This window comes from Daktulosphaira vitifoliae, unplaced genomic scaffold (assembly GCF_025091365.1).
Source record: "Daktulosphaira vitifoliae isolate Bord-2020 unplaced genomic scaffold, ASM2509136v1 Scaffold_3, whole genome shotgun sequence".
NCBI lineage: Eukaryota > Metazoa > Arthropoda > Insecta > Hemiptera > Phylloxeridae > Daktulosphaira > Daktulosphaira vitifoliae.
The window spans coordinates 33039989-33060542 of NW_026099574.1; the positions used below are offsets into that span (position 1 = coordinate 33039989).

Consider the following 20554-nt stretch of genomic DNA (forward strand, 5'->3'; position numbering starts at 1 on the left):
GGGGGGGGGGGGGCGTGTGTGGAAGGAGTGGGCCAGAGATCGTTTGCTAAGTGCAAAGCAATTTGAGTTGCCGTTACGGATTATGAGCGTAATGGGTTTAGGCAAATAAACTAACCGGAAACTCATTCCGTTGGCCCGGGCTAAAGCGCCGGAATTAGCCGCCCCGACCCTGCCGCTCGACCAGCTATCAATTTATCCCTACGACGGAGAATCCTATTACGTTGTTACCGCTTTATTGTGCGCGTGTGGGTGAGCTGTGTACGCCGTTCGCGTCCTCCCCTAGCCCTCGAAAACCGCTGTATTATTTTGAGCCGAACACAATATTGAACAGTTTAGAAAGTTATACCCGCGTTGTCGCCACTTTATAATGATAAAATAATACCCGAGGCGTGGCTATGATAATCACCGTCGCATACCCCAAAAAGGGATTCGTCGCTAATCACCGAGCTCAGGCGTAAAACGCAAACATTTTGTAATATCTCATTTTACGAGCTTATCATTGCCAATCCTGTCCTACACGGCGTTTCGCTATTCCTCGAACAACCCATACACCAATCGATAGTTGGAACCTGTCAATTTTCACCGAGATGATGAGATGACGCATAATTTCTACAACAAGTTGAAATTGATCAATTTGTGAAACACATCAAGTTATTTTTAACTTTCAGTTTCCAAGTGCTTAGTCCTCAGCTCGAGAATTTGGGAAACTCTGAAAATTAAATATATATAATTTTTTGTAAAATATTTCTTAAGGCTGTGGAAAATCAAGCATAATTAATTCATATATGAATCACATTAGTTCCCTGGATATTGTATACAATATCCTTTTTTTCGAGTGGGCTTTTAGTTAAAAAAAATAGTCATTAATAAATCTGTCTATACATGAGCTCTTCATTGTTTATTTACATTTCGTATCGCCATAAATAATAATGATAATAGGATCGCGGTTTTTACTTAAAATGTTTTCTTCGTCCGATACTTTATTTATGTTTAAACTGAAAGTACAAACAAGCTTATCATACGTTTTTCTATTTAATAAACAAATCGGACGAAATTTGCTTATTTTTGTAAAAGTTTATTTTTCTTTATCCATAAATGCATCTCATTAGTTACATCGCTCGATTTCCTAGGGCTTTAAATTAAAACGTTAAAACTATTTTTACGTTTAAACACTGTAACTAGTCGACTAACAAAGAAACAAAAAGAATGTTTAGGAACATAATAGCATTATGTAAAGCTCTTATTTACGAAATTAATAACCAATCTAAATACAGACATTTTTTATACTACCACATTATTGCTCTATTTTGCCGTACGAATACGCCTAAATGACTAAATAACAAACAAAAATTACTCGATCAATATTGTTTTTAGTGTATTTACAATTCGCTTAATTGCCAATCAAATAAAAACAACTCAAGCATATTTAAATATTTTTACTTAAGTTTTTCTGAAGAGAACTATCAAGCCAAAAATATCTCAGCGGACAAATATTTTATTTTAGATAAGTAAAAGTTAATAAAATATAATTCTTCTACTTCATTATTCTTCTTAAAAGTATAAATTGTGCACTGACCGATTAGATGCGCGTGTGCCTATTCCGAGTTACACAGTGTGTAATTGTAAAATGATTAATGAGAATCGAATAACAAGAAAGCGACACGCGCTAATACACAAGTAACTTTATGAGAGTATAATTTTTTTGTATAATACATTTTTTCCTTTCAAAAAGTGAACAACACGGCTATCATAGCTTATTACAATGGAAACAATTATTTTTATTAAGTCCGATTAGCTCGAGTGGAAAACGCAACTACAATCGGGTTGAGCGTAGAAGGCAAAACGCCCTTTTCTTGGTAACGATGATGATTTTATAAGTGACTGGACACCTTATAAAAAATATCATAGATATTTTATTGTTATTGGATTGTAGAGTCGGCCAGCAGTCAAAGAATACGGGTCGTTCGAGAAATAGAATGGACACTTTTTATTCAATAAATAAATTTAAAAGAAAACTCACAATGCCAATAGCGTATTGATATACTAGTTGGCTTTTAAGTGCCATGGCCAAGGTATTGATTGCAAATATATTGATGGCGTTTTATACAATAATAATAATAATAATTTAACGGGCGTACGCACAAATAATGACAATGTACGCGAGTAAATGGAAAGAGAAGCATTACAATACTTTTACCACTTCATTAAATATCAGACGCACGTTTTATTGTTGAGAGCGGCGGTCACGGATAGAAGGTCCATTGTGATGGAACACTATTATATTTAACATTTATGATGAAAAAGACATATTCTCTCTGTCGTCGCATCAGCCTGCCCATTTATTTTTTTGCACAATAATCGAAACCGGTCCGAGAGAATTTTCGCTTGACAACACAAGGGTTGAATGTACCGGAAAATTATTGTGAAATCGAATCGTAAATGGGCGGCGCACGTTTTTATTGAACTTAATTGTGTGACGCATTTAAGGCGGACCCACAGAGAGATCTAAAGGTATTGCGTCGATAATTCCAATAACGTAACACATCAAAACATCATACAGGCAACCGTCGTGTACCTATTTTTGGATTATTTGATAAAATATCCCCAAGTACTACACTAAAGTTAAAAACTCGTGGTAGATATTATCTTAAGATCTGAATAATGAGTATAATTTTATTTTAGTATAAATTCTTTAAGGGGTACCAAAACTGCAAAACATGATTTTTAACACATTTTGTATGTAATGTAATAATGATAAAAAATATGACAAAATGTTGGTGCGATATTTTTAATAAGTGAATGTTAAAACATTTTTGTAATGTGATTTCATTACGACTTTGTTCAACATTTTTTCAAATACAGAAAAATAATTTGACGATTTTCCCCAAATTGTATCCTAAACGCATAATAATTTTCACAGTAGGGTTTCAACCCTTAACCTCCTCACTAGGAACGCCCTCGATTTCAATATTATTACTACCATTATAAATTAGATTCCTTTACTCATCTTAGTATTATATTGAGTTCTGATAATAGTGTGTCATGATTATAAAATTTAGATAGATTAAAATGTTAAATGATCTATTTTTACATGATCCTTTGTTAAATCCTATCCGTTTAATATTTATCATAAAAGTTACTTAAAGAGTATTGTAATAATTAAAGAATAAAAAATACTCCCTAATTTATAGGCCCCTATAAGCTTTTACTCATCTTAACTCTACCATATACTCTAAGAAATGATCCAGAAATTTCAATATGTCACTATGAAATTTTTAATATACACGTTAATTTTTACTCGAGTAATGAAATTTTGATATAAAGTATTGACAATTCCTATACAAATATTATATTTTTGTCACTGCTTATCTAAATTTTCCCTTATATTATACTTATGCGTAAAAACTTTAAATAGATGTATGTGAACATTCAAATGTATCTTTTTAAAAGTGTATACACTCTTAAAATATAATTATAATTATAAATGTACAGTCAAGTCAATTTAACTAATTTATTTAATAGCATTTTTTTCTTCTTTTAAAAATATATATATATATTGAACTATAACTTCTTAAAATAACATACTATTCTGACTAAGTGGTGCTGTCAACGACTTCAGAATAGGTCGTGTAAACAAGATTATTACTGACAACTACATGTAAGTTAAACATTCAAATCTGTTGGGTGGTCGTAATATTTTAAAGCTGGCAGAAATATATTAAAATATCTACTTGTACTATCACTTTCAGACTAATATAAACAAACCTCGAAATTCAAATTGGAGTATTTTATGACTAAATACTTTTATTAGAACACAAACGGAATAACTACTAATTATTCTGTTACCCTTTAATCTATAATAAGACGCGTACTAATAGCAATGGGAAAACAATACTTTTGATAATCTTTTATTAAATATATTTATATTATATACATATATAAAAGATATATTATATATATCTTATATTAAATATATATTGAATAAAAAAATGTATTAATTTTTTGCATGCGTTACGAATATAAATTGAAACTAGTATTCATTCTTATTAAGAATGCTAAGAATTTCTTAAGTATTTATATTTCAAGAAAAATATAGTTTTATCAAATTTCATTGTTGATTATGCAGTCTAATATGCCTAATGAATTCCAAAAACAATTTTTTTGATGAACAAAAAGTCTTCGACTAATTAACTAATTTTGAATCATGACAAATTTCAAAATAGCTAATCATTTAAAGAGGCTTGTAACGTTCTAACCCCTGTGATTACACTACTGATAAAGGTTTAATTTTACCAGTGGTGTAATCACCAATTTTGTCACAAGTATAATTTATAATACTTGTGATGATAAAATATATCAGTGGGTCTATAGTTTTAAAGATCCTTTTTTCGATTGGCAGACGTGACTCGAGAATTTTAGGCACACACATTTAGATTATATAATTTCAAAAACATGTTTAAATCACAATATTGGATTACTGATGATAAACAATAAGCCCTGGGTTCATGACTTTAGAATATCCATTAAGAAATACTTTAAACAATTTTTATAATAAATAATGACAAATATATTTGCATAAAGTTTAATACTACAGGAAACTAATAATAATAAAGTAAAATGTATTATCAATGATAAAAGAATATAACAAAATGACTACAGAAAAAATATTAAGCGAACAAATAAAATTCTTTCTTTACTAAAGGTTAACTGACATTAAAATACCATATTCTTTTAATGCAAAGAAATAGACAGCGATGGAATGTATTCATTCAGTCAGTAGACGCTATCTCTCGGTCAAAAATGAATGTTAGATATACCAAAGCTTTTATCACATACTGAATATGTTTTATCAATATTGTTATCAATCATATGGAAATAATAATTGATTACCCGGATTACGGTATCTATAATATAAATAAATTATTTAGTACCTTATTATATTTCTCCATTAAAACTTAAAATGCATAGACGTTACGCCAAAATTTTTAAATAGATCGGGACTTATGTTCCGCTTAAGAATTATAATATTACTACATAAAATCAATACGCGATAAACATTTTATATATTATTTGCTATAAATAGTAATTCGTTACTGTAAAGGATATATTGAATTTAAGAACATAAATGCAATTATAAATATTAAAATGGCTGTGGCACCAAAACAGGAATATTTACAGGTAATTTACGTATTTATTTGTATAATCTTTAAAAATGTGTTTAAAATTATTTATTTTATTAAACTAGAATGATTAATTTAACTAAAATAATATCTAGTATATAAATGTTTATAATTATGGATTTGTAATCAATATTTCCTGTGTTTTTTTTTTAATTCTAATTATTATTATTGTGTTAATTATATAATTTTCAATAGTAATTAATTTTTATTATTAATAGACTTTACTTGAAACATTTAAATGCTTCATTTGTATGGAAAAAATACAGGATGCACACTTATGTCCTCATTGTTCTAAATTGTGCTGTTATTCTTGTATGCGCCGTTGGCTTACTGAGCAAAGATCTCAGTGCCCCCACTGTAGGGCTACACTACATTTACATGAAATTGTTAACTGCAGATGGGTTGAAGATGTATCTGAACAACTTGATTGCTTGAATAATGCTGTAGATTCAAGAAATATTCAACCATGCTTAGAACAAAGGTATTATAATTCATTTGTTGTTATTATATCAAATAAAAATACTTTTTGAAAAATTTATTTTTTTATTTTTCTGAAAATATATTAAATTATTTTATATTTTATAATCTTTTTTTATTGAAATAATTTTTCTTTAGCTGTCAATCACATGATGAACCTTTAACAGTATTTTGTATATCTTGCAATGTAACTATTTGCCATCGATGTGCTCTGTTTGATAACTCAGCTCATATTGGCCATTCATTCCAACCTATTGAGGAAGTTTACAATGAAACAATAGTAAAGCTTGAAGAAAACTGTGATAATTTAAAATCAAAACAAGATTTAATTAAAAAAGACATAAAAGAAGTTGTAAGTTATTTTAGATGCTTAATTGCTATTAATTTTTAGGGTCAAGTTTGAGTATTGTCATAGTTGATTTTCATGAAAGAGTTTTACTTAAGCAAAATTTTAGATATTCCTTAACATATCATTTTAATGAATTAAGAACAGCTCATTGATATGAATCCACCATAAATATGGTCCAAATAAATATGATAGATAATTATCAATGCTCAAATGTCATTAATAAATATATAATAAAGTTACTTAGATAATATAAAAATAATTAACATACTGATCTTACTTCTATAGAAAGAATACTGATAATCATATGTACTTTTAACTTATACATTTATTTTTATCATAACAAATATATTTTAAAATATTTTTTTAGGATAAAAATATTAAAGATGTACATCAAGCTAAAGAGCTTAAAGTGCGTGAAATACGCACTGCAGTTGAATGTATGATGATAGATTTGGAAAAAGATCTCGATACTAAACTTTCTACTCTAGTAAGTCAAAAAAATCATCTAGTCCATGAATCTAAACAAATAGAAGAATTTTTGCATGATTGCAATATGGAGATATCTCGAATGACTATGTCTCAACTAGTTAGTAATGCTTCAAACTTCATGAGAACCATTAATATTATGCAAAAAAAACAGACACCTATACTAATGTCCGTAAATCCTGATTTCCATAGGTAAATGTATAAATAGAAATGTTCAGTACAGTATTAGTTATATCCTCCACAAAAAAAATTGATTAATATATTTCACTACTGATTTTGCAATACATGTAACTGACATTAATAAATTTTTTAGGAATAACTAAAGACTGATTAATATATTTTTAAACAATTATGAAATATAATATAAGTATATAAATTATAATATCTTATAAGTATACTGAATAGAACACATCTAATTGACAACTATTATACTTAGGACCTGGAATTAAATGCCCTAAAAAACAATGAAAAATGATCTTCTTATAAAAAAACTTTAAAAAAAAAAAGTACTCTATTAAAAATGATCTATCAAAATTTTTTTTTTTTTTTTTGTATTCATTAAATTGATTTTGTATTAAAAATATTAATACATAGTTAAGAAAGTTTTTATATTTAATTATTATATTATTTTAAACAAAATATTTTTATAAGCACAATTGAAACATAATGTTTGAATAAACTTAATTTCTCTTCTTAAAAAAAAATTCTATTTAAAAATACAGGTAGTTTTCATAAATTTGGGGAGTTAAACCCTCAAATACCCTATGACATTGTGATTGCTATTATTTCAATTATATATTATTATATTGCCTATTATATTATAATTGTTTTATTCATAACATAAAAAAGTAATACAAATAATTAAATGTTTGTCTCTGCAGACACACTTTTAATCTATATAATTTAAAAAAAAAGTAATTTTTACTTAATTATGCCTTAAAATGTTTTTAAATGACCTAAAAATAACAAAAATACTTTCAAAATTAAAAAAAATATAGTATAATGCAAAATAAGTTTTATTGTTTAATTTTTCATTTCTCCATTACATAAATCAAATTTTGTTCTTAGGAGAGCTTCAACTAAATAGGTAAGATAACCTACTAGGTAATAACTAGATAACAACTAGGTAAGATAACCTCAAAAAAAAATGCAATGTGCATCTAAACCCTACTTATAACTTTTGATACAATTAAAATTTTTCTCTAGTTTTTATGTATTATTTTTTTTGCACTCTAAGACTATATTAAAAACATATTTTTACTAATAAAAAAAAGGTAATAATTTTTTTTTTTTAATTTTTCAAAATTTTAATACATAGAGTGAATACTCTATGGATAGAGGTATGAGTTATAAAAATACACCAGTACTGGTGTATTACTATTATAATAATTATGTGTGTCACATATTTGTAATTTAAAGTAAATCTTATATATTACTATTTCCTTGTTAAACTAATTTGAATTTTTTTATTTATAAAATATTTGTATTTTATTTTATATAATGGTAGAAATAAATCAATGTCAAATTTTTTGTTAAGATGTAATACTGTCTTGGTCAAATTTATATATTTAAGTCTATTGTAATTATATTGGGTTATATACACAATGGAATTAAAATAATCTAGATTATATTATATTCATCTTTAAACTATGAGTTCAATGATACCAATATGTCAATATTAAAAAAAATGTCAGTTACATGTTCTTGGTAAATCAGACGTGATTTGTTGAATATAATTCAAAATCACCATAATTTTTTTTATTTTATTAAATCTTCAAAATTTAAAATGTTATATGATATATTTTTTATTTTGTTTAACAGTGTTGTAACACCTAAATTTGAAGGTGGTAATTTAGTTATTAAATCATTTTCTGAAAAAATGTTTCAATCTGAGCCAATTTATTCATTACCAATTGGCAGTAATGGTGTTAGTTGGAGACTCAAAGTTTATCCAAATGGAAATGGTATAGTAAGAGACCGATATCTATCTGTATTTTTAGAGTTAACTTCTGGTCCACCTGGTGTGTCAAGGTAATACTTGAAAAAAGTACTTAAATAATATATAGAATATATTATGTTAATATTTAATTCTGATTGTCAAGTAATTTTAGAAAATATATTATTTGTATTTATTAGTGCTTGAATAGAAAATAAGTAATAGTTAAATTAACCAATTTTTCCTACCTTTTTTTTAATCACTAAACTGTTTCTAAAAAATGAATATATTGAACAATTGTATAAATTATTAAAAAAGGAAAAATAGAAACCTGAGCTTAAATGATTCAAAACTTGCTCTCACCTAAATTTTCTTATACGAATTAAATTATAACTATCTTTTAATAAAAATTATTAGACATTGTTATATAACATTTTACTTTATAGTTAAATCATTTCTTTTATTATAGATATGAGTATCGTATTGAAATGATAAATCAGTTAAATAATAATGATGCATCAAAAAACGTACTTCGAGAATTTACTTCTGATTTTGAAATCGGTGAATGCTGGGGTTACAACAGATTTTTTAGACTTGACTTATTGGAAAATGAAGGCTTTTTAATACAAAACACATTGATTTTGAAGTAAGTTTCAAAAATTAATATTAACTTTAAAATCTTAACTTGTTATGAATGTGTTAAAACTTTCATGGATTGTTTTGTTGCTTGAAGTGCTTGAGGATATATCCATGTTTACAGTTGAGTTCTGACGTTTCGGACTCATTGCAGCCACCGACTAGCAACCATCACTCTGAAGATGGACTCTGCAATGAGTCCGAAACGTCAGAACTCAACTTTAAACATGGATATATCCTCAAGCACTTCAAGCAATCTTAACTTGTCTTAACAATTTTTGACATACTTAAAATAGTTATGAATATTAGGTTTAAATAACTCAATTAAGTTATTATCTAAACCAAAAAATGTTTCTTAGTACACCTCCATAGAAAAATCCTAGATATGTTCCTGAATAAAATTATTTTGATTAATAATTTTTAAATTACTTCTCTAATTTTTGGTTAAATGTCAAGTTATTTTTTAGCACTAACAAATACTATGCACAGATATTTTTTATGACTAAATCATAAATAACCACTTATGCATCAATAATAGTAATCCACAAATGTTTTTTTTCATTATTCCTTTCCATATTACAGTAAATAATAATTTATGATTTACTATAATTGATCTGTTAAATCTATTGAATCCTATATTTAATAATCATAATTGTTTTGGATTAAATTATATAATATATACTAAGATTATAATATTAGTAATGCACACTTGTGTATATTTATAATTAACAATGTAATTTTGACTGTTGAGTTCAGTTTGACAGAAAGTATAACAGTTCTATTAATTTATTAAATATGTACTTTAAGATTTAGTGTTCGCCCTCCTACATATTATCAAAAATGTAGAGAACAACAATGGTATTTATCAAGACTAGAACTTGAAAACTCTGTACTGTCACAAAATTTTGAAGATTTAAAGCAGGTTCATATAAATTCTTAAATTATAGTTTTCATTTAATTATTACAGAAAAAATATTTAGTCTTAATTAAAATAGTTTAAGATAACCTTCATTAAAGATTTTATGTTGTTTTATTTTAGAAAATTCCAGCCAAAGTTAAACCAATTAGTAATGAAATTCCAAGTCCCAAAAAAAAACTAAAAATTAAAATTCAATCACTTCTTGATGAATTTGAATGTGTGGAAGCCACTAGGTGATTATTTTTAATTATAACTAGTAAAATAATTAATGAACTAATGTTATATAAATTAAATAACAGTAGTGCTAACAAATGTCAAAAAAAATATTTTGAAAGTGATGAAATTGTAAAGGATCTTACACCTTCCAATAATTTAGTTCATCCTCCTATTAACGTTCAAACATTATTTGATGGTGAAACTTCAAATCGTTTTCAAGGAGAAACTGCTCAACTGATGTTTGAACGACTAAGTAGACTTTTTCAAGAAACAGAAGTATGAAAGTTATACCAAAAACTATTTGTATTTTATCAAAAAAAATTGTTTAGGTTCCTGATAGAACTATTGATATTGGAAGTTTCAGGGAAAAATTAATAGATAATTCAGAAAATCCGAGTCATCCTGGTTGGTTATTTTAAATTATTATTTTAATTTTACATTATTTAATAAGTATGCAATAGATATGCATAAATAGTATTTATTTATGTTTATATAACCCAAAATATGATTTTAGATTTAAATTCAGAAAATTGTTCATTAGTATTAAAAGAAAATAATACAGACTCTTCCAAAAAATCAAGTAAGACCTACTAAAATATTTTATTTTTGGTAATCTAGAGGTTTTTTTTTTATATATAAAACTATTTATATTTATTTATATTTTAACTATTCACACACTTAGAAATTTAAGGCCTTCATTAGGAATGTTTATAAACTTGTAGATAGTGACCCATATCATTTTTATTGACTTTTCTTTTTTTTTGCTTAAAACTTGTATTTGAATATTTTATAATCTATTCTTTAGTCTGTAACAAAACCTAAAAATTGATGTAGGTAGCTATTACATTAAAATATTAATAAATTAGACATTTATTATTAGTAGGATTACTAAGACTATACTATCATATTATCATAGGCGTCATTTGGGGGTGGCAAGGGGGGGCAGTTGCCACCCCTGAATTTCTGGACCCAGTATTTTGCCACCCCAGAATTTTGAAGTAAAACTTAATTATTTCCAATTATCTAATTAAAAAATATTCTATACATGAAAGATTCTTGTCAATAATAAAAATGATAATAATGCGTATGCGTATCAGTCCTGTGTTCGCGTATGTAGTAGGGCAATGGTTAGCTGGCACGGCTGCGGGAAAACACCTGAGTGATGACACCGCGACTGTGTCGTAATATTGTTATTGTATATAAATATATTATGTACACATGTACAAAAAATGTTTACAGAAATAGTACCCTCATCAACGTCGCGACAACATTAACAAGCTATACTAGTTTCCTAGAAAGATTATCGGTTATTTCCATCTTAAATGGTATAGCCACTATTTTTGCTATTGAGCAGAGTTAGTTGCTAGAGTAGCTTTATGCCAGTTTTTTATTTTTGTGATCAAAGACATGGTAAGTTTATAAAATTAATTTTACAGGTTTAATTAGTTATGTATAAGTACGGTATTTTAGTTCTTTATCGTATTATTCACTATTGTCAGAGCCAGCTTGGTAAAATCGGGGCAACGTGCAAAATATTTTTGCGGGGCCTATTTAGTGGTTGAAATTTTTTTAAGACCTTTTTTTTTTTTTGCTCGTCCCTCATCTGAACCGCTTTCAAGCTGATCCTGGCTATTCTATCAAGTATTTTACATTAATAAAATTTTGTTTTGAAAGATTCTATACAACGAGCTTATATCAACTGTAATCAATCTGTTCCACACCATATAGCTACTAATTTTTCATAATAGGTATACTTATAGTCAGGCCCCCCACACGAATTTTTGAAGTACGATACTGTAAATAAAAACCGGGCCCTTATTATTTATTTAAAGACCTTTTTTTTTTTTTGCTTATTCATATTTCTGCCGGGAACTCAAAGAGGCCAGGGCCCCGGTTCCATGGTACCGACTGGCCCCCCCTTGTGGGGGTCCTGCTTATAGTATTAGAGTATAAGGGGATATGGGCCAAATTAAATGCAGATTCAAATAAAGCAGATCAAATTAAATAAAAACCTTTATCGATCCAAGCCTACACATTTTTTTTTATCCAGATGATTTTTTGATTTGAAATAGCTTGTGGTCTTAGTACACTAAAATTAGTTCTCAACGGATCAAAAAAATTATGCATGCCTTAAATCCACAAATAATTCATTAAATGTCAATTTGTATTTAAACCCATTAAAATTGATTATAACTGTTATCTTAGTGTTTTTTTGTTTCATAAACTTTTTTTATCACCTCAGAAAAATTAATGTTTAAAAAAGTTTTAAACGCATTTAATTCATTCTTTTTTCCAAAATACATTTAAGTTGTAACGCAAATAAGTACATTTAGAATTGAAGACCTTGATGCGATGTAGAGAAAACATTTTTAATTTTTATGAGTATATAAAAAAATGGTTGTTGAGGTGGCAGAATTAAGTATTCTGTGTATTGAATTGGATCCTAAATAGCTGTAGTATACAAAAAATTTACAAAAATTACAATAAAACCTTACTGTGTTTATCTTTAAGAAATAAAAACTCCTAATTGTCGTCCTCCTTGTGATCATAGGTCTCATATGAAATATGCGTTACACAAGCATATTCGTAATAGTGTGTTTTCTCTATTTTTTTTGTATGATATAACTTAATTATATTATTTAATTTCATAAATTCATTTCGGCCAACTGTATTAAAGAAAAAAGACCATTTTGCCAACAAAAATTATATTTTGGGAAGGGGCAAAATGCCACCTTGCCACTTCATTACTACACCTCCGCAAGCAATCAAACAAAACAATAAACCTATTCGCAAAAATTTATAAATTTGGAATTCAAAAAGAACCTTATTTTGCTATTTGTTTTTATAGTTTTCTCAGAAAAATAAAAAAGGACAAAGTTCGTTGCTGTCTTACTTTAGCTCAGACCCTGCGAGTAAGAAGAAACGGTTAGAAGATGAACCATTTGATGGAGTTGCTTTGGAACATCAACCAGAAGTAGAAGATGTATTAGGCTTATCAGTCGCTCTCTCAACCACAACTTCTAAGGGCAATTCTCCTTCAAATGAAATTCAGAGGCTCAGGTCTTCCTCCAGTACAACTGACCAATTAATAATTGGTCCAATTAATAAACGAGATCCTATTCATGGACCAGGTATGGCCAAGACATATTTTAAGGAAGGTTCATTTCAACCACAGGATTTAAATTTCCCTCAAGTGGACGGTAGGAAATTTAGGCCAGAGTGGTATAAAATATTTTCTTGGCTGGAATACAGTATTTTAACAGATAAAGCGTTCTGTTTTGTCTGCCGTTTGTTTTACAACTCTGAAGAAAATAATGCAGAAGATGTATTTACCCTCACTGGATTTTCCAAATGGAAGAAAGCTGTAAACGCGTTTAAGAAACACGAGAATAGCAGCTCACATAGAATTAGTAACATTAAACTCAATTCTCTAAAAGAAGCAGACAAAAGTGGCACTGTTATAGAAAAAGTACATTAGCAGTATTCAGAAGAAGTAAAAGAAAACAGATTGTACCTAGAAGCTTTGTGTGAATCGCTGATATTTTGTGGTAGGCAATCTATTGCTTTGCGAGGTCATGACGAATCTACAGATTCGAAGAATAGAGGAAACTTTTTGGAGCTTATGAAGCTTCGTTCTATAGATAACTGTGTAATAAAAAAATTCTTCATGAATAATCAAAAAAAATTTCAGTATACCTCACCGACTTTCCAGAATGAGCTATTGTCAATTATTGGGGAACAAATTAAAATGCACATTGCCAAAGAAGTTAAAGAGGCAAAGATTTTTGCCATTATAGCAGNGCAAAGATTTTTGCAATTATAGCAGGAGACTCAAGACATAGCAAAACACGAACAAGTAGCTATTGTCTTAAGGTATGTTAATGTCAAGTTAGAAATTCATGAGTCATTTGTAGGATTTTACCGTACTAAAAGAGCTGACGGCGTTTCACTGGCCAATGAACTGAAGAATGTTTTGATTTCGCTGGACTTGAACCTAAAATACCTACGTGCTCAGTGCTATGATGGCGCCTCAAACATGAGAGGCCCATATAAAGGAGTGGCAGCTATAATTATGCAAGAAGCTCCAATGGCAATGTACATTCACTGCAACGCACATATATTGAACTTGTGCATTGTAAGCTGTTGCACTCGTATTACTTCAATATGAAACACGTTCTTTGTACTTCAAAGTCTTTATAACTTCATTGCGAAATCAACTAAACGACATGCTGTTTTTGAAGAAATTCAAAAAACTTTTCAAAGCCATGATGGTGGAACAGTAACATTAAAATCTTTAAGTGACACTCGATGGGCTTGTCGTGTCGAAGCCGTACGCTCTCTACTAGATAATTTTGATGCCACTCTTGCAACTTTACGGGAGATTTCCGAAAAAGACAATGATAGTGGTGGACAAGCCAATGCGTTATTGAAAAATATTGAGGACTTTAACTTTGTATTTGACCTTTTATTGCTCAAAAGAGTTCTATCCCAATGTGATGTACTGTCAAAAACACTTCAGTCAAGTAGTGTGACTTATGAAATTGTGAAATCTGTAAAAAACAGCACTCTTGATGTATTAAAATCCTTCAGAACACATGAATTTTTCACAAAGTTGTTTGATCACTGCACAGACATCACTGACAAGTGCGGGTTTAAAACCGCCCAACTGCCAAGAAATAGCCGAATTCCACTAAAAATTGGTGGAGGAAGTAAAACCCCATTTGAATCTGTAGAGCAGTACTACAAAGTATCAATCCTTTGGCCAGTTATTGATATCCTAATCGAGGAGATAGAGGCTAGACTTCAAGAAAACATCCTAGATGTACTTAACCACTTAAGTGGAGTTCTAGGTGGAACCGATGTAGACACAGCCTCTGTGCAATATGTGTCTAAATATTATAATTTAGACAACGAACTTCTTCTATCTGAACTTAGATGTTTCCTTAAAATGGAAGAATCAAGAAACATATCAATTCAAGAAAGAGCTGACGTTTTTGTTCATAAATCTTTGAAAAATGTGTTTCCTATGCTTTTTGAACTTTTTCGTTTGTTTTTCACGATTCCAATGAACTCGGCTTCATGTGAAAGGTCTTTTTCATGCTTGCGTCGATTGAAAACATACACCAGAAGTACAGTTGGACAGGATAGATTATCATCTTTGGCTCTTTTAGCCATCGAAAGGAATGTAAAAGTAAACATTTCTAAAGTTATTGATGATTTTGATTTAAACCGAAATAGAAGACTTCATTTTGTATGAAAATGAATATAAACATTGATTATTATTAAAAGTTTTTTTATATTTACTTAATTTCTCTCTTTTATAATTCAATGGGTTAAATAAGGTTTAGCTAGTAAGGTAAGTGATTAAAAAATATTGTTTTAAGGTAATTATGGCCTTCCATATATGGGAGTTAGTTTAACAAATGTTATTTTTGTAAAAAAAAAAAGGTCATTTAGGCTAATTAAATTTGCCACCCCAGATAAAATATTGAAATGACGCCTATGCATATTATGATGTAAAATACTGACTGTTTATACATTTAAATGATCTACTTTGTGCAAATTTCTTAGGTACAGACGAAAATGTACAAGTAGTGAATAAAATACAATCAGAAATAACTGAAGCAAGGTAATAAAAATTTCTTTTATTAACTATAAATCACATTTGTTTGAACAAAATATTTTGTTTATTAAAATCTCTTTCACTAATAAAAGCACTATTAATTATTTTTGTTTTTAGGTTTCGTTTAACAAAGTTAGAAAACGCTATGCGTAGTACACATTCAGGTAAAATTCATTAGTTATATTACTAATTAATTTGCTTATTTTGCAAGCACTAAATTCTCTCTTTTTAAGTATATTTTTGTGGTATAATGGTAACCAACTTAGTGTCTATTTTTAATTAATGATGAATATGGTGCTCTTAGTTTAGTCTTTTTGGGGTTATTTCTTTTAAATAATAATTTTTTATGATTATTTGAAAAAAATTCTAACACATTTCTAGTGCCACAATTTTTTCTCATTTATACAAATTATAATTATTAGAAATCAAAGATTCACATCAATTCATGATTTCATTTACATAGAATATATTATTAGTCAAAAAATGATTGAGTTTAATTAGCCAACTAACATATTTAGTATCACTAATTTCAACTAAGTATATTGCATAACATTAATATTTTTACTGTATAAATAATGTATAATTATATACTTTGAGACATATTTAAACTCTCAATTCTTGTAATTTCTGTTTTCTGAGAAATAAACTTACTTTTAATTATATTTACTTATTTTACTGTTTAGGCAATGTCACCACTCCTTAAGGAACATATTACATCTTCAATATTTTTATATAGAGATTGGTATTACTGTATTAACTATAATGTTTAAAATATTTTATTTCTTATAACTGTATTTTTATTTAATTATACAAGTATATTTAATAATATTAATATGTATATAATTCTGCTTACAGAATGTTTTTCAAAACCAAGCAGTTCAAATCACTTAACTTTATCAGTAAATGATGTTAATTTACAGACTTCAAATGAGGACAATAATTTAAATACATCTAGTCATTCTGTATGTGTTTAACCTTAAAATACTTGTAATGCTAAAGTCCAAATTCGTACAATGAACAATTTACAAAAATTAGTCATGTTTGCTTCTTTACCCATGTTTTTTTATTATTATTATAGATTATTTTTAGAAAATAAATGTTACAAAAATCAAAATGGCATCACAATAATCATACATGAGTTTTGTGATAACTTTTCACATCTTTAAAATCTTAAATTAAAAATAAAGTTTCATATAGATCATATTGGCATATTATAATAATATAATTTTTACTTTTCTATATTTATGAGTTTTCAAAAATATTTTTTTTCAAATTTTTATAATGTGCATGATTATTATAAACTGTTACAGATTAAGAAATTAGTAGAACTAGATGAAACAGATATGTTAGATTCGTCAGAAGACAGGTAATGACATTTTTCTTAATTTAATGAATAAAGATATCATTGATAGCAATAACCTGAATTTATTTTAATTGACAAATGCTATTAACTAAATCAAGTACAAAGTTTAGCGACCTCATTGGGTTCATTTGAAATTTATTAATGTAGACCATGAACCGTCAGTTATGTTTTTTTACCATTACACATTTCTTTGATCTCACATTCTACTATGAAAATATTCATAAATTCTATGGTTACCGAATAGGCATTTTCTTAGTTAAACCATTGTCTAACTGTCAAACTAAATTATCAGAGATATCAGAGATGGTTTTAAAAAAATATTTGATCACTTATAAATTTATAAATAATACTACTGAATAAACCAAAATAAAAAAAATTTACTTTTTAGTAGAGATCTAGTTGTCACCAATAATTTAACCACCTTATATAGTAGGCAGTGTGTTATAAAGATATCATGAGCCACCTTGAAGTAAAATCATCCACAAAGATACCAGTCAGCAAAAATAAAAAAGTTTTTCCTAAACTATTACTTAAGTTTAAGTTTAAGAGCATTATACACTTTTCTTTCATATTTATTTCTTATAATTATTATACAAAATAAGAAACTTATATTTAATCATCTCTTATTAGTATTTGAGTACTACCCTCACATTTATTTGAGATTTTTGATTACTTATATACCATTGATTAATTCTAAATGTTATAAAATTTTAGTTATATTGCGAATCTTACTGAAAATCTTGATGGAATACTTAGTTCAGTATTAACTGAAGATGTTTATAGAGGTAATAATTAATATTAATTAACATTAATGTCTATTTTTCAAAGATATGATTAAACTTCAATTTTAGAAAATAGATAGATTTTTGGTCTTACATAACAAATTACAAAAGTTTATTATTAACCAATCTTTCTTTTAAATTAAAAAAGTGTGTAATCTATCAGCTTAGGTAATATTTTCAATGTATTCCTAGGTATTTTTCACACCATCCCAATTATGCCTATAAAAATAACTAATAATTAATTTTTAATTACTTTTATTTTAAGAATGGGACTTTATGGAAAGCTCATCAAGTGACAGTGAACAAAGTAATACTAATGAACCACTATGCCCTGATCATTTAGGTCGAAATGAATAATTTTTTTTAAATTAATTTCTATACACTTTTAATTAATTTATATCCAACTTATTTGTTTGAAATAATTTACACACATATTTAAATTATAATACAAATTTTTTTTTTTTTTTTTTATAAAAAATATATTGATATAACTGTTTTAGAAGACATATCATAATAGTTACAATGTTTAAAATATATATGACTATCCAAAAATTATACATTTTAAAGTAAAAGTTATCAATAAAATTTTTGTGTTTATTAAACACATTTTATTTTAAAATATCTTTAAGTAATTAAATTTTAGATTAAATAATTTATACATGATAAAATGGTGCATGAGTATATATTGTGTACTAGAGTCACTATCTATTTAAATAAAAAGATATAATTATTATTATTATTCAAAAATGATCAATCAATTCCAGTTGCCTATGTAGGATATTTAAAAAAAAAAAAATTGTATAGAACTAATTTTAACAAGGATTTTTTAATATCAATGTGGTACATAATCATATTTTTATCAGATAGCTAATAAAATTTTTATTATGTATGCACATACACTCATACTTATTTGTAAACTTAGCTATTATGTCAAACACCATTTTGAATAAAAATATCATTCCTACTTTGTATTTATATATTTTAAATTTGGAAGCTTAATTATTTATTATTATATTGTTATTATTTTATTTATTAATAAGTCACTTCATTCTATTTAAGTTATTTATTTTTAATTAAATGATTATCAATTTTGTTATTTTTATTAATTTATACTAGCAACATTTTTTTTAATAAATAAAATAAATTTTATGTTCCTTAAAAATGTCAAATTTAATAAAATGTTTTGATTTAAATTTAAGTTAAATAATAAATTTACTTCTACTTTCATTAATTATCGTTATAGATAATGATAGAACATTGTGAACGTTTATCCATTTAGTCAATTTTTTAAAACCAAACTGTTTTGTGTATTTATAGTCACCAACTTCAACTTAGCCGTTTTCGTGTATGATACATTTGGTGCGTTCGAAATGAAAGCAGAAAATTTCTTTTCTTTTGTGTATTTTATCAATTGTAGGGCGTAACCTTTTCTTCTTTATTTTGGATATGTGTAAATATAATTCAGTATAAGTGAAGTTGTAAACTCTAGTAATGAATCGAAATCTTGTTTAATCAATAGAATATAACTTGTTACTTAACCGTAATCTTTCACGATAAATACCGATTGCTATGCCGCTCTTTCTTCCATTCTCAGTTCAACAAAATTATCACCTTTAGTAATTTTGTCTATGACGCGAATTTACGGATTCCATTTAATTGCTCCATAAGCGAAGAACTGTTTGACAACATTTTCCTATGAATAGCAAAAATTGAATATATAAATATATTAATTGTGATGTCAAATGAACCAACTACAACTGAAACACAAGTTGTCAAGCCCCAAATCGCACGGTCAATCCAGTCCAATATTTTACGGCCATAGGGCAATCATAACTTCTTTATTTCATATATTATAAACGTTACTCTTCTCCATACAAGTCATATGATTCCTATATACGTTGTATTCAAACGATTTCAACTAGTATCCCATGATTCAAAAAGGGAAAAAATTATATTTTCTAATGAACTTAAAATGTTTAAACAATCATAAAGTAAATTTAATTTTAATTGTCCCTTAGAAATACTATGGAATTAAAATTTGTTCTCACTTGTAAATTAATGAGAATTTTAAAACTGTGGGAAAGTGAAAAATTTCCTAATTAAACAACTCTTTATTCTTAGTAGTTAAATGGATGTGTAAAATAAAAAAAATTTATTATTAAATCATGCTAGTGCAAAAGAAGTTGCTTTCATAATGTTTAACAAAAACATATGTACTTTAAATAAAAAAAATTAAGTAAAGAGAAAATGGCTACATCAAACAATTCTCTAAACATTGAGTTATTATCGAAAAAATTAAAACAATTAGTAACATTTGGTGGTGTGATAATGAAATGACATGATAGACAATAAGACACAATTATTAATGTTCATATTAAGAAATTGCGAGAACTAGCAAAATTAAATGAAAACTTTTATTATAAGCGTTTATAAAATTTAATTAACGTTTTATTTTCTTTAAGTTACTTATCATTAAAATTTTTCCAAAATAGATTATTTGTTAAACCTAAAACATATGCATATTTATATTTTTTCATTGCGAACTGAGAAGGTATTAATTTTACTATGATATGTTTTTTATTTTTTT

General features: G+C 27.0%; 2 protein-coding genes across 3 annotated transcripts; both read left to right on the plus strand.

The window, feature by feature from the left end:
- Positions 1–4918: 4918 nt before the first annotated feature.
- Positions 4919–19556, plus strand: LOC126901710 (E3 ubiquitin-protein ligase TRIM37-like). 2 transcript variants are annotated; one of them, XM_050678404.1, is made up of 17 exons: positions 4919–5178; positions 5399–5661; positions 5796–6009; positions 6374–6684; positions 8314–8523; positions 8898–9074; positions 9872–9986; positions 10104–10216; positions 10286–10475; positions 10529–10604; positions 10714–10779; positions 15771–15828; positions 15940–15986; positions 16678–16784; positions 17133–17188; positions 17900–17970; positions 18233–19556. In XM_050678404.1, exons 1-17 carry the CDS (start codon positions 5146–5148, stop codon positions 18322–18324), a joined length of 2199 nt encoding a protein of 732 aa, XP_050534361.1. In that variant the 5' UTR covers positions 4919–5145; the 3' UTR covers positions 18325–19556. The 2 variants fall into 2 exon arrangements, with proteins under 2 accessions (XP_050534361.1, XP_050534359.1); XM_050678402.1 differs by having other exon boundaries at positions 4920–5178; positions 10283–10475.
- Positions 10812–13993, plus strand: LOC126901751 (zinc finger MYM-type protein 1-like). Its single transcript, XM_050678492.1, has 2 exons — positions 10812–11609; positions 13048–13993. Exons 1-2 carry the CDS (start codon positions 11607–11609, stop codon positions 13675–13677), a joined length of 633 nt encoding a protein of 210 aa, XP_050534449.1. The 5' UTR covers positions 10812–11606; the 3' UTR covers positions 13678–13993.
- Positions 19557–20554: the final 998 nt, after the last annotated feature.

Coding starts and splice junctions, on each gene's coding strand:
- LOC126901710 (XM_050678402.1), top strand. CDS start 5,146: ATGGCTGTGGCACCAAAACAGGAATATTTACAG. Junction 6,685..8,313: donor GTAAATCCTGATTTCCATAG/GTAAATGTATAA, acceptor TTTGTTTAACAG/TGTTGTAACACCTAAATTTG. Junction 10,217..10,282: donor GAATGTGTGGAAGCCACTAG/GTGATTATTTTT, acceptor ATTAAATAACAG/TAGTGCTAACAAATGTCAAA.